At 36.0% G+C, this 12,930-nt stretch overlaps 1 protein-coding gene across 1 annotated transcript in view; it reads right to left on the reverse strand.

Moving 5' to 3' along the window:
* GSTCD (glutathione S-transferase C-terminal domain containing) overlaps positions 1 to 12,930 on the reverse strand; it is a 162,848-nt gene that overhangs the window by 113,758 nt on the left and 36,160 nt on the right. The window contains exons 3-4 of the mRNA XM_004703451.2: positions 11,057 to 11,308; positions 5,811 to 5,904 (exon numbers count right to left, since the gene is read on the reverse strand). Of these exons, the coding sequence (XP_004703508.1) occupies positions 5,811 to 5,904; positions 11,057 to 11,308 (346 nt within the window). The remainder of the gene's footprint in view (positions 1 to 5,810; positions 5,905 to 11,056; positions 11,309 to 12,930) is intronic.

Below are 12,930 nucleotides of genomic sequence, written 5' to 3' on the forward strand. Positions count from 1 at the left end.
TTTTTTTATAGTGGAAAGGTGAGTTTAGTTTTCTTCTAAACTAAATCTTCTAAACTATGTCAAACTAAATCCAGCTGCTGGAAAATATGGACCCCAATGCTGACTGTTTTCCTGAAGTCCATATGCAGATTTGGCAAGCAATTATCTGTTGCTTTACAAGGACAAAAGAGAAGATCATGCAGACAACTAATGCTCACTAATTATCTGACCAAAAAGGCCATGCCCATTTGCACGGATAGGCCTGATGATCTAGAATCTTCCACAGATGGAGTTATTACAATTCTCAAAATGCCAACATACTTGGAAATGCGAGAGGTCTGTGCACTTTGTGCATGACATAGTGGGTTATGAGCTGGCTTGCTAACCATAAGGACGGCTGTTTGAAACTACCAGCCACTCGCCCGGAGGAAGATGAGACTTTCAGCTCTAGGAAAGATTTACAGGCTCTTCTGCTCTATAGGGCTGCCATGAGTTGGAATTGACTTAATGGCAGTGTGTTTTTGCTTTATGGGTTAAAAAACATCTGCAACTTTATAGTAATGATTTCAATTCTCAAAAACAAATGAAGATCAGCTTTATAAGCATACCAATAAAAGGCAATAATAATAAAATTTTTTAAGTATTTAAGTATCAGCAAAACCAATTTATGGTGGTTCAGAACTAAACCCTACCATAAGTCAGGAACTGCATGTATATGTATGTGTATATATATTCATATATGGATAGAGTCGTAAGAGGCATTTAATTTCATATTATAATTTACTTCAAGTAAAATTTTGTATTAGTTTTAGTAGGTAATAAAATACTTGTTGAACTTCACGCTTGAAATTTTTTAAAAATTCTAAACTTTTAGATTTTTTTAGTCAAATATGGTTATGTTTTCAATTTCATAACTAAGAAGCACTTAGAAAATTGAAAAATATTTATGCCAGGGATAGTAAAAAACACTCTTTGACCCTAGTCTTCTTTTGCTTTCAGTTCTTTAAATGTCAAAAGGTTCAAAATATAACTGCTTGTAATCTAAAGATAGTTATTATCAGACCAAAAAATCAAGGGAAGAATAGATCTTTGCTTTGTCTTACTCTGGAGATTTTAAGGGAGCCCTGGTGTTGTAGTGGTTAAGCATTGGGCTGCAGTCTGCAAGGTCAATAGTTTGAAATCACCAGCCGCTCCTCAGAAAAAAGACAGGGTTTTCTACTCCCATAGTTACAGTCTCAGAAACCCACAGGGGCACATCTACCCTATCTTACAGGGTCGCTATCAGTTGGCATCAACTCGATGGCCATGACTTTGGTTTTTGGTTTGAGAATACTTTAAAAAATTTTTAAATAAACTAAGTGTGATTCTTATCTAACTCGTTGAAACAAGAAATTAGGACTAGTATTTGCAAAAATAAAAACCAAACCACACTCACTCTTATCGAGTCAATGCTGACTAATAGTGATGCCTTGTGAGTCCTGGAGGCTAACTGTTTACCTGAGTAGAAAGCGCAGCCTTTCCCCCTCATAGCTGCACATGGTTTTGAACTGCTGACCATGCAGATCGCAGCCCAAAGCATAACCACTATAGTCCCAGCGCTCCTCAAAGGAAACTAGAGACATGGTGAATTTGCTGTGATTTAGTGGACTAAAGAATAGGCATGTACCATGTAAGGGACTACCTATTCTGTTTTGATAATTATTCCATGATGACGTGGGAGCAAAATGGTCTAAAGCAGATGTTTTCATAGTTTCAAAGTTACTAAATATCTCAGGTTCTTTTATTGGATGGACTCCACGTAAAAATAGGGGGGAGACGGGTTTTTTATTTGTAAAAAAAAACATTTGGAAAGCTGTAATGTTATTTATCTTACATTAGTAGCAAACTTTGATATCAAATTCTAGGTAAGGAGAAACTCCTGATTTAGAGACAACTCCTCGAAGGATTACTGGAGGAAAATAGAAGGCTACAGAAGAATGCCACATGGAATGTTTCAATTAAGGCTGCTATGACAGAGGGCTAAAAGGAAAGGGCTCTAATTTCTCCTTCTGGACTTAACAAATGCAGTCTTCAGGCTCAAATAATAATTATCTTTTTTTTTTTTAGTAGGAAATGCCACACAGGTATTTGAGACCAAATAGTATTTGAAAACATGCAATTCCTAGGCTACTGGCTAGAAATGAAAAGAAAAGGCATGTCCATCAAGTTGGTTTTGACTCATAGAACCACTCTTTACAGTTTCTGAGATTGTAAATCTTTACAGATGCAGACTCCCTCCTATAATCCATCTGCCACAAAGCAGCTGGTGGTTTTGAACTCACCACCATGAGGTTAGCAACTCAATGCATAACCAACCATGCCACAAGGCCTCCTTTGTAGATTTGATATTCCAGCCAAATCTCTACCGGGGATATGACTAATACTAAGTTAGCCCTTTTATTCCTCAATTAGTATAATTTATTTTGCACAGAAACATCTTACCACACTTATCTGTATGAGAACTTTAATTAACATCAGAGAAACTAAGCTAACATTAGAGATCATTTAACAAAATGATCAAAATTAAAATCACAGAGAAAACTGAAATAATGTGTCTCCTAAAAAAGGTGCACTGGAAAGACACAGCATGACTTTGATGGTCTGCTTCCACAAATACATAACTCCAGTCTATATCATGAAGAAACGTCATTCCCTTTGCGGCGGGGGGAGGGGGGGGGCTTGCTGAAATCCTCTAAAATATCCAAAAGACAAAGAAAGGTTGAGAGACTGTTTTACATGAAAGAAGAACAAAAACACATGTCAAATTTACTATGATCGAGTGGAGTCTAGAATAGATAATAGTACATAATGGCTTAACGATTCTGTTTCAATAATTATATCACGACTATGTAAGAGCATGTCTTTGTTCTTAGGAAAAGTTAAATATTCAGAAATAAAGGGGCAGGATGCTTGCAACTTATTTTCAAATGGCTCAGAAAAAATATATAATAATACTAACAATAAATTATACTAATTTCTTGGTTCACTTTTTGTCAACCTAAAAAAGTCTCAATTAGTTTAACCTTTTAAATCTATCTGATATTTAAATAAAACAAATCCAAAGAGTTTCCCAGCTTAAGCAGATATTTCTAGAATTAAAATAGAATCTGTGGTTTCACTTCAGTTCAATTTAATTTAAAATTATATTGACTGTCTATCCACTGGGATCCTACATTCAAAGAGTGCACAGTCTATTGGAGAAGAAAAATGTGTACATAAATAATTATAGTACAAGAAAAACAGTATAAATATAAAGCATAAGTATGAGGGGCATTCAAAAAATTCATGGAAAGTGAAATTAAAAGGTAATGGAAGATTTCCATGAAGCTTTTGAAATCTCTTCATATGAGAAAGTACACAGGAAGAGAATGCTTTGAAAATGATGAGGGCAGCATGTATGCAAATGTGCTTGACACACTGGATGAATGTATGGATTGTATGAGATGTAAGAGGACCCCATAAAAGTATTTTAAAAAAATAAAGTCTACTATTCTAAAAAAAAAGTACTAAAGAAATGTTGAGAGAGAAAGTGATTAATTGTGATATCCACTAATATTTAAAAGCTAATTAAATATCAGCTAATATTTAACAGCTACAATGTACTAGCTACTGAACTAGGTGTATTAGATAGATAGATAGATAGATAGATAGATAGATAGATAGATAGACAGACAGACAGACAGACATTGAATATCCCCAACAACCCCATAAGGTAAGTACTATTATCACTACTGTATAGATGATATAAAAGTATCTGATCACAAGTTATTTAGAAGTAAATAGAACAACAATGCTTCAAACTCCACCAGGTTGCCTGAGAGCTCATGCAAGAAGGCTGATTGGAGACAGCAGGATTTGAATTCTCCCTAAAATGGTGACTATAATTTCAGACAAAGGAAATGGGAAGAACAGCATTCAAGGCTGGAGGGAAAATAAAAGTAAAAGCATGCAGATAGTAATGGCTATATAATGAAAACAGTGAAAAAATCAGGGGCTGGCGGCAGAGAAATTGAGAAAAGCTGAAAGTATGGGAAAGGCTAGCTTAAAAGGATATATATTAAAATCCATCATGAGGATTAAGACAATCTTTCCTAGTAAAGAGGGCACTTCTTATGCACCAAAATTTTGATGTAAATCAATGGATTCAGTATAAGAAGTCTGTCTTTGACATATTTAAAGGAACAAAGTATGGATTGAAATATTATTATAATTCATTTTCTCCTAGGTAACAGTGCCGGAATATAAATCTGTGAACATATTCATAGATCTCCCCTCACCTCTATGTAATAATTTCATGTCATAGAGAGCCTCTTCCCATGCAATGTGGACTTTGTTAGAATTGACAACCGCAAGGTTAAATACCTCAGTTCTACAATCCTGCAATAAAGAATAGGGGAAATACTCCTCCTTAGAAGCAAGGATGGTGAGACTTTGGCTCACGGACTTTGGATTATCACTTAGTAGTGAAGATGGCGAGATGTCGTCTCGTCTACTTTGGACATGCTATCAGAAGGGACCAGTCCCTGGAAAAGGACATCATGCTTGTCAAAGTTGAGAGGCAGAAAAAAAGAGGAAGACTTGACCAGACAGTCTGACACAGTGGTGGCAATGATGGGCTTGAACATGACCATGATTGTGAGAATGGCACAGGACTCTGTTCTGTGTACATGGGGTAGCTGTGAGTTGGAACTGACTCGATGACATCTAACATAGCAACAGTCCTCTCAGAACTCGCACAGCTTCAGAGAAACTACAAAGGGAGTTCGCTCTGCAATTACAAAGCTCTAAGGAAATGAGACACTAGGAAGAGAAGTCAAAAGAAACAACAATTTCTGTGGGGTTTTTTTCATACTGAGGTTTATCTTTGTTGTATTTTGTCACTGTGGGTAGCCTTCTTGAATTGTTGTGTTTTTCTATGTGTTTTGTTATAGGAAACCCAGAGGAGATGAACTTACAGGAACAACAACTGGAATAAAGGTTCCTGGAGGATTCGTGAGATGGTGGTGGATAAAGGGGAGCTGATATCAAAGAACTCAAGAAGGAAGAAAATGTTCGACATGGATTTGGTAGCAATTGTACAAAATTGCTTGATGCAACAGTGTTTGGAATAGTATGATGCTTGGATTAGCTCCTAATAAAATGGTTTGGGGGCTGGGAGTGGGGTAAGAATAACAAACATCAGAATTAAAACTCTCTGAGTGTTAACTGTGAGAAGTAAAATATGCCAAATAGGAAAATACTTATGTATAAAAAAAGGAAACTGAAACAGGAAGAAGGGAAAGAATGTTATAAAAAATAAACAAACCAAATATAATTTGTATAAATGACAAATATAATTGAACTAAAAAGCTAACTTTAAAAGATATTTTTGAACAATTGGGAAAAATTGATTATGAGTCAGGCACTAGATGATCAAGAAACATTTCTTAATTTTTTATTAGATGTGATAATGGCATTATATATTATGCAAAAAGATTCAATAATTTTTAGATGCATGTTAAATGATGGTATTCTGTCTGGAATTTGCTTTGAAATACTGCAGCAAAGGAAGAAAAAGGAGTAAATAAAGCAAATGCAAAAAATATGGAAAATATTAAATGTGAATAATATGTAGATATGGTTACATAATGCTTAAAAATTCAGTGGGTAGTATTATATATAGAATATTACCTATCACTGAAGAAAGAATTGAAAAACAGATCTGAAGAGAGCAACCAGATTGTGAGTAAAACTTAAGGGAAAACGTAAAAGTAACAACAACAAAAAAGAAAAAGAAAAATGCAGAAACTCACCTTCCTTTGGGCTCACAGCTGCAGGAAGAGTATTCCAATCAACGGTCCAGGTAGGACATGGGTGGGGAGAAAACACCACTTCAATGCCCTTCTCCTGTAAAAGGAAACCAGCCCTTTCTAAATTGATGTATTAATAAAACACTGCTTTGTCTAGAAGGCAAAAGTTTCTACTACAAAAGGAAAGCAAAAGCAGCAATAATCAATTCCCAAAATAATTAGTAATGTAAGGCACTTTATATTTTGAGACATTTTTTTACATCTGAGTTATCTATTATTTTTAATAATAGAAGAGTATGAAGTGACATGTTTAAAAAAATTATTTCCATGATTGTGAGAATGGCACAGGACTCTGTTCTGTGTACATGGGGTAGCTGTATGTTGGAACTGACAGCTGGTATTACAGGAAAATACCAATCTAAACAGAAAGAGACTGGGTCACCTGAGGATTTAAAAAAAAAAAAATGTTATCAAAAGCAATCCCACCAAAAGCAGTCCACCCTGAGTCTGCCTGTGTATATCATACATCACAGGCTGCCTGCACACACGTGAAAACTGCCACAGCCCAGGAGCTGTGTCTATAGCACCCCAGCCCCACACTCTTAACACACACACACAGTAACATCACCCCGACAGCAGTCTTCCACAAGTTGATGTAAGCTCTCAAAAATGAAGTCTTCTGATTTAACAATACATTTCATAATATTGTAAAGAATGAGGTGCCCTTTTAAAAGTGGTTAAAAACAAACAAACTCCTTCCTCACGTTGGCAGCTGGGCCTTTATTATTTAATCCATAGCCAACGTGTGGCATGTATAAAAATCCAAAGACGCCCTCTAATAACATTTGGGTCCACAGTCCACAGGATGGAAACCCATGGATCAGGTATTTTTAACTTCAACAATACCCTATTCAAAAGAGAAAATCTCCGAGAATTAATCATTAACTCTTTTATATCAGTTAGTTAATGAGAGCCAACCATTAAGTCTTGGTTAATGGATGACTTAGCATTATTAAAAACTAGTTTAATTCAGGCTCCAGGATTATAATGTTGGGTCTGTTGTTAAGTGTTGGGGTGTATAAACCCCCAAATCAAAACCACTGGCACTGGTTACATTCTAACTTCGAGGACTTATAGACAGGGTTGCTGAGACTGAAGCAGATGGCCCCCCAGTTTTTGCCCTTGGAGTGGCTGGTGGGTTTGAACTGCCTACCTTCCTCAGCAGCCCAATGCTTAGCTTGCAGTGTCGGTACATTTCTTCATTGGGCCTAAAGGTTTAGAGAACCGATTTTCCTCAGAAAGATAAATATACCTCTGTGAAATCACCTATCATTCCTCTATCTCCTGGTTCTACTCTAGCCACAATGTCCTTTCTACTGCTAATTTCACCAAACGCATGCATAAATCACACACCATAAATTTTACTTTATTAAGTATATCTCTCAGTAGCCTCTAGTAAATTCACAGAGTTGGTCAACGGTCATCAATAACTAATTTTAGCATACTTTTACTACTCACCTACTAACCCCATTCTACCTCTCATCTTGTGGCCCAGGCTACTACAAATCTGCTTTCTGCCTCCACAGATCTGCTCACGATCTTTTTACCAGGTGAATTCTCTGCTTAGGACATTTTCCCTCCATATATTTACCAACTCCAGGTTATGTCTTCAATGCCATCACCTCCTGAGAAGAGCCATCCTCATCATTCTAGCTAAAAAGGCCCTCAAACCTCTATCATCTTCATCTTCTAGCCCGTATCATTTTTGGATAGCATGTATCATTACCTAATTGTTACACATTTATTTGGCTTTTGTTTTTATGCCCTTTGTCTTCCACACAGAGTGTAAGCACTATCAGGGAAGTTCTTTATGTATCCAGCACTCAAAGAGGCTTGGTATTTAGTAGGCCCCCCCCGCCCAAAAAAAGACTGGGGTTAAGTTGCTTCTAAATCACAGTAAGCTACATGGCCAGGGTTTCTGAGGCACCCTCATCTTTCTCCTACAGTGCCACTGATAGGTTCGAACTGCCAACCTTTCAGTTAGCAGCTCAGTGATTAATCCACTATGACATTAGGGCTACTTTGATGTTTAGTAGACATGTTAATTATTTTGAGTTAACAAATAAATTAAACAGATTAATTAAAAATTAAATTAAACTGATCCTTTGGAGGATCGGGAAGATTTTGCTGGTAAAACTATGCTAAAGAAAAAAAGTAAGCTGTGAATGCTATAAAGAAAAACTTAGCTATTTCAGATTTCTACTTGGCAATTTCATATATTCTCATGTAATTAACACAAAATATACTGGGTTTATTGAAAGGTTATTATATAAATAAAATCAATAAAATTATATAATATACTTTTAACAGATATCAGTAGAGAACTTTATTAGCAATTAAAAAACAATGTCCTGAGTTTTAAAAAAAATCTTTGATGTTAATATGTTCTATCTAATTAAAATTAAAATAAAAAATCAATTGTTTAGATTTGAGTTTTCCTTTTTGTTTTATATGTGGATGTAATATCATAGTTATCTTTTATATATACTATAAAATGTATATGGGAAGGAATGATGAGAAGCGCAATATCACCAGCCAAAACCAGACCAAGAGCTGACTGTGGAACAGACCATCAAATGCTCATATGCAAGTTTAGCTTGATACTGAAGAAAATTAAAACAATCCACAAAAGCTAAAATATGATCATGAGTCTATCGCACATGAATTTCAATAATATTTCAAGAACAGATTTGCTGCACTGAACACTAATGGCAGAAGACCTCATGAGCTGTGGGAGGACATCACACATGAAGACAGCAAGAGGTCATTAAACAGGTAGGAAATAAAGAAAAGATCAAAGTGGATATCAGACGAGACTCTGATACTTAAAATGAAATGTTCAAAGACCAAGAGTTAGAAAACCTAAAAGGAAGAAAATGCTCAGCATATCTTCAACTAGGAAAACTCTCTCTCTCTCTCTCTCTCTCTCTCACACACACACACACACACACACACTCAACCTTCCAGTTGCAATATTGAAAGATTTTATGGGAAAATATTGAATGGTGCAGGAAGCATCAGAAGAAGATAGAAAGAATACACAGTGTCATCGTACCAGAAAGAACTACTCGACATCCCACTATGTCAGGAGATAGCATATGAGCAAGAGCCAATGGTGTTGAAGGAATAAGTCCAAGTAGCATGAAAGCATTAGCCCAAAACAGGCTCCAGGAATTGATGGAATACCAATTGAACTGTTTCAGTACACCGATGAAACACTGGAAGCACTCACTCATCTATGCCAGGATATTTGAAAGACAGCTACTTGCCCAACTGACTGAAAGAGATCCATACAGAACAGTGACCCAAAAGGATGTTCAAATTATAGAACAATATTATTGATAACACATGTAAGTAAAATTTTTCTTAAGATCTTCCAACAACAGTTGCAGCAGCACACTGACAGGGAGCTGCCAGAGGTTCAGGCTGGATTCAAAAGAGGACCTGGAACAAGGGATATGTCAGATGGATCTTGGCTAAAAACGGAGAAAACCAGAAATACCCATTTTTCATGAGAAGTGTTTTTCTCCATAACCTCTTGCATGTCTACTGAATCTTTGAATCTTGTGTTTTGGAGGGCCTGAACTAACACAAGACATCAGCCATACCAAACCCCTTGCAAGAGAGTGGATTCCAACTCAGAGCGCTCTAAAGAGGAGAGGGTAGAACTGTTCCATAGGAGCTCTAAGCCTGCAATTTTTACTGAAGCAGTCTGCTATATCTGCCTTCCAGGAAGCACTTGGTAAATTCAAACCATCAACACCTTTTGGTTAGCAACCAAGAGTTTAGCTACTGTACCAGTCAGGCTGCTCTCACCTAATGCCCAAAACTGAACCCTTTGCCATCCAGTCAGTTCCAACTCATGTCAACCCTATAGGCCAGAGTAGAACTGTCCCTTTGTATAGAATTCATGGTTTCTTAATGTCATTCTGTGACTCTTTCTCTTACATGAGGATTCAAACTTGCATATATTAAGGAAGTTGGAAACACACCTATAAACCTGAACAGTTTTTCTTTCAAGGCTCTACATTACTATGCATTAAAAGCACACATTTTGGATTTTTAGAATTTATAAAGTGAGGATTTTATTTTATTTTATTTTATTTATTTTTTTTTTTTTAAAGTGAGGATTTTAATACTAAACAGTTCACCCTGGTAAAGTGTTGGTAATTTATTTGTTTAAAATAGTCCAGATATGAGCCAGAGGTCTCTGGGCAGTGAAACCACCTGATCAAGGCTGATCAACTTGTACATATTTCTACTTGATATTTTCTAAAATAAACTCTATAGCAATGCTTCATAGACGAACAGAACTTAGCTGAAGAAGAAAGGTTTAATCATGATTAAAGATGTTTTGTACTTTTTTAAGTGAGCAAATTTTCTGCCAACTATAGAACTCAAGTATGTCCCAACCCAAATAGGGAGACTATTTTTCCCATATAACCCCATGGTACTTAAATTTTTCTTTATTCCAATAAATCTCCAACTATTCTCTAATGAAAATAATTTTGCATATTGGTTTGAATGGAAGAGAAAACAAAGTTTATTGGTGAGAAATTCTATAATTGGTACTACAAAAACAAATTATACCTCAAACAGGGAAGAGTATGTCATATACATTTTCATTAAATAACAAAGGCACTAAAATAAATGAATAAAGTAAAACTCAAATCCAAAAAATTCTGAAATTCTAAGTATAGGTAAAACACTGGAAATTAAATTGATGCTTTCATTTTCACTTATCTTTGCCTTTTATCATCTTAAAATAGGGTGGAAAAATAGCCAAAATCTTGCAACAACAGTTGGAAACAATATACTTTACCAGTGTATAATGCTACTTACTTTGACCAATGTATTGAATATATTTAAAGGTATGTTTAAGGCATATATTATATTTTGACTCCAAAGACATGTAATATTAAATATTGTAACTATCCAATTTACTTTAACGTGGTCTCAAGAAATTCATGAAAAACTAATTTTTTTCCATGGGCTTTTTGAAGCTCCCCCTCATACTTCACATGAATGCATAAGACTTGCAAAAAATAATTGGTATAAAGTGACTTAAGTTATAAATAAAATTGAGAACATATATAATATGAAAATATGACTACCAATGGGAATAGATTTCTCACCAAGGTTACATATGAATTTTTTTGAAAAGCACTTCAATATGACAATTTAATTACCATTAACTTGGTCATAGTCGGCCTTGGTCCGCCTATAAACGAAGGATCATTTGGTTCCTCTACCCCTGGGACGTCACTTAGCTTTGGATGCTTCTCCTTTGAAGTGGTCAGCAACACTGGCAACTCAAGAAATTGGATCCCACACTTAGAAGCTGTTGCTTTGACTTTGGGTACTTGCTGAATTCTCTGGTACCAGGATGCCAGCAATGGAAATTCTACCAGCTTTTCAGAAAGTTTCTTGCAAATAACTACCTAGACAGGGAAAGAGCAAAAACATATATTGTTTAATAGATATATTGAGGTATATTTTACGTAGTATAAAATATAAACATTTTCAATCCATAAGTTTTAGTAAATTTATACAGCTGTGCAACCATAAGCACATCTAATTTTAGAATACTTCTAGCACCCTGGAATTCCCTTCTGCCCAATTGTAGTCAAACTCTGCTCCCATGACCATCTGCGAGCAGCCACTGATGTGCTTTCTAGCTCAAAAATTTTGCTTTTTCTATACTTTGACATAAATGGATCCTTACCAATATGCTCCTTTTCTTTACTGTAGCATGATTTTGAAGTTCATCCGTAGACTTGCATTTATCGGTAGTTGTTCCAGTTCATTATGTGGCTAAATCTTATTTTGTTTATCCATTCACCAGTTGACAGACATGATTTTCACATTTTGTTTATTATAAATAATTGTTATACACATTCAGATATAAATCCTTATGTGGATTCATTTTTTTCATAAATGAATATCTAGGTGTCAAGTCAGTATATTGTATGGTAAGTATATGATGAACTCTTTAAGAAATTGAAAAACTTTCCCAGTGGCTGTATCATCTTGTATTCTTTTTTTTATGTATGTTCAAAATTGAATGATCTTATTTCCTATTTATTTATTTATAAAATCATTTTATTGGGAGCTCATACAATTCTTACCTCAATCCATACATCCATCCATTGTTTCAAGCACATTTGTACATTTGTTGCCATCATCATTCTCAAAACATTTGCCTTCTACTTGAGCCCTTAATATAAGCTCATTTTACCCCTTCCCTCTCCCTCATGAACCCTTCATAATTCATAAATTATTATTATTATTTTGTCATATCTTACACTGTCCGACATCTCCCCTCGCCCACTTCTCTGTTGTCCATCCCCCAGGGAGGAGGTTATATGTAGATCCTTGTAATCGGTTCCCCCTTTCCACCCAACCCTTCCTCCACCCTCCCGGTATCGCCACTCTCACCACTGGTCATGAAGGAATCATCCGCCCTGGATTCCGTGTGTTTCCAGTTCCTATCTGTACCAATGTATATCCTCTGGTCTAGCCAGATTTTTAAGGTAGAATTGGGATCATGATAGTGTATGTTGAGGGGGTAGGTGGGAGAGGAAGCATTTAAGAACTAGAGGAAAGTTGTCTGTCTCATCGTTGCTACTCTGCACCCTGAATGGCTCATCTCCTCCCCACAACCCTTCAGTAAGGGTGTGTCCAGTTGCCTACCAATGGACTTTGAGTCTCCACTCTGCACTCACCCTCATCTACAATATGATTTTTTGTTCTTTGATGCTTGATACCTGATCCTTTCGACACCTCCTGGTCACACAGGCTGGTGTGCTTCCTTCTTCCATGTGGGCTTTGTTGCTTCTGAGCTAGATGGCCGCTTGTTTACCTTCAAGCCTTTAAGACCCCAGACGCTATATCTTTTTAATAGCTGGCACCACCAGCTTTCTTTACCTCATTTGCTTATGCTCTACCCATTTTGTCTTAAGTGATCTTGTTGGGAAGGTGAGTATCATACATTGCCACATTATTAGAACAATACACATACCTATATACACAAATATATATGTACATACCTATTTTTATATTT

The sequence above is a fragment of the Echinops telfairi genome, unplaced genomic scaffold (assembly GCF_000313985.2).
Source record: "Echinops telfairi isolate 266 unplaced genomic scaffold, ASM31398v2 ScPeMD7_7468;HRSCAF=8506_0, whole genome shotgun sequence".
Lineage (NCBI taxonomy): Eukaryota > Metazoa > Chordata > Mammalia > Afrosoricida > Tenrecidae > Echinops > Echinops telfairi.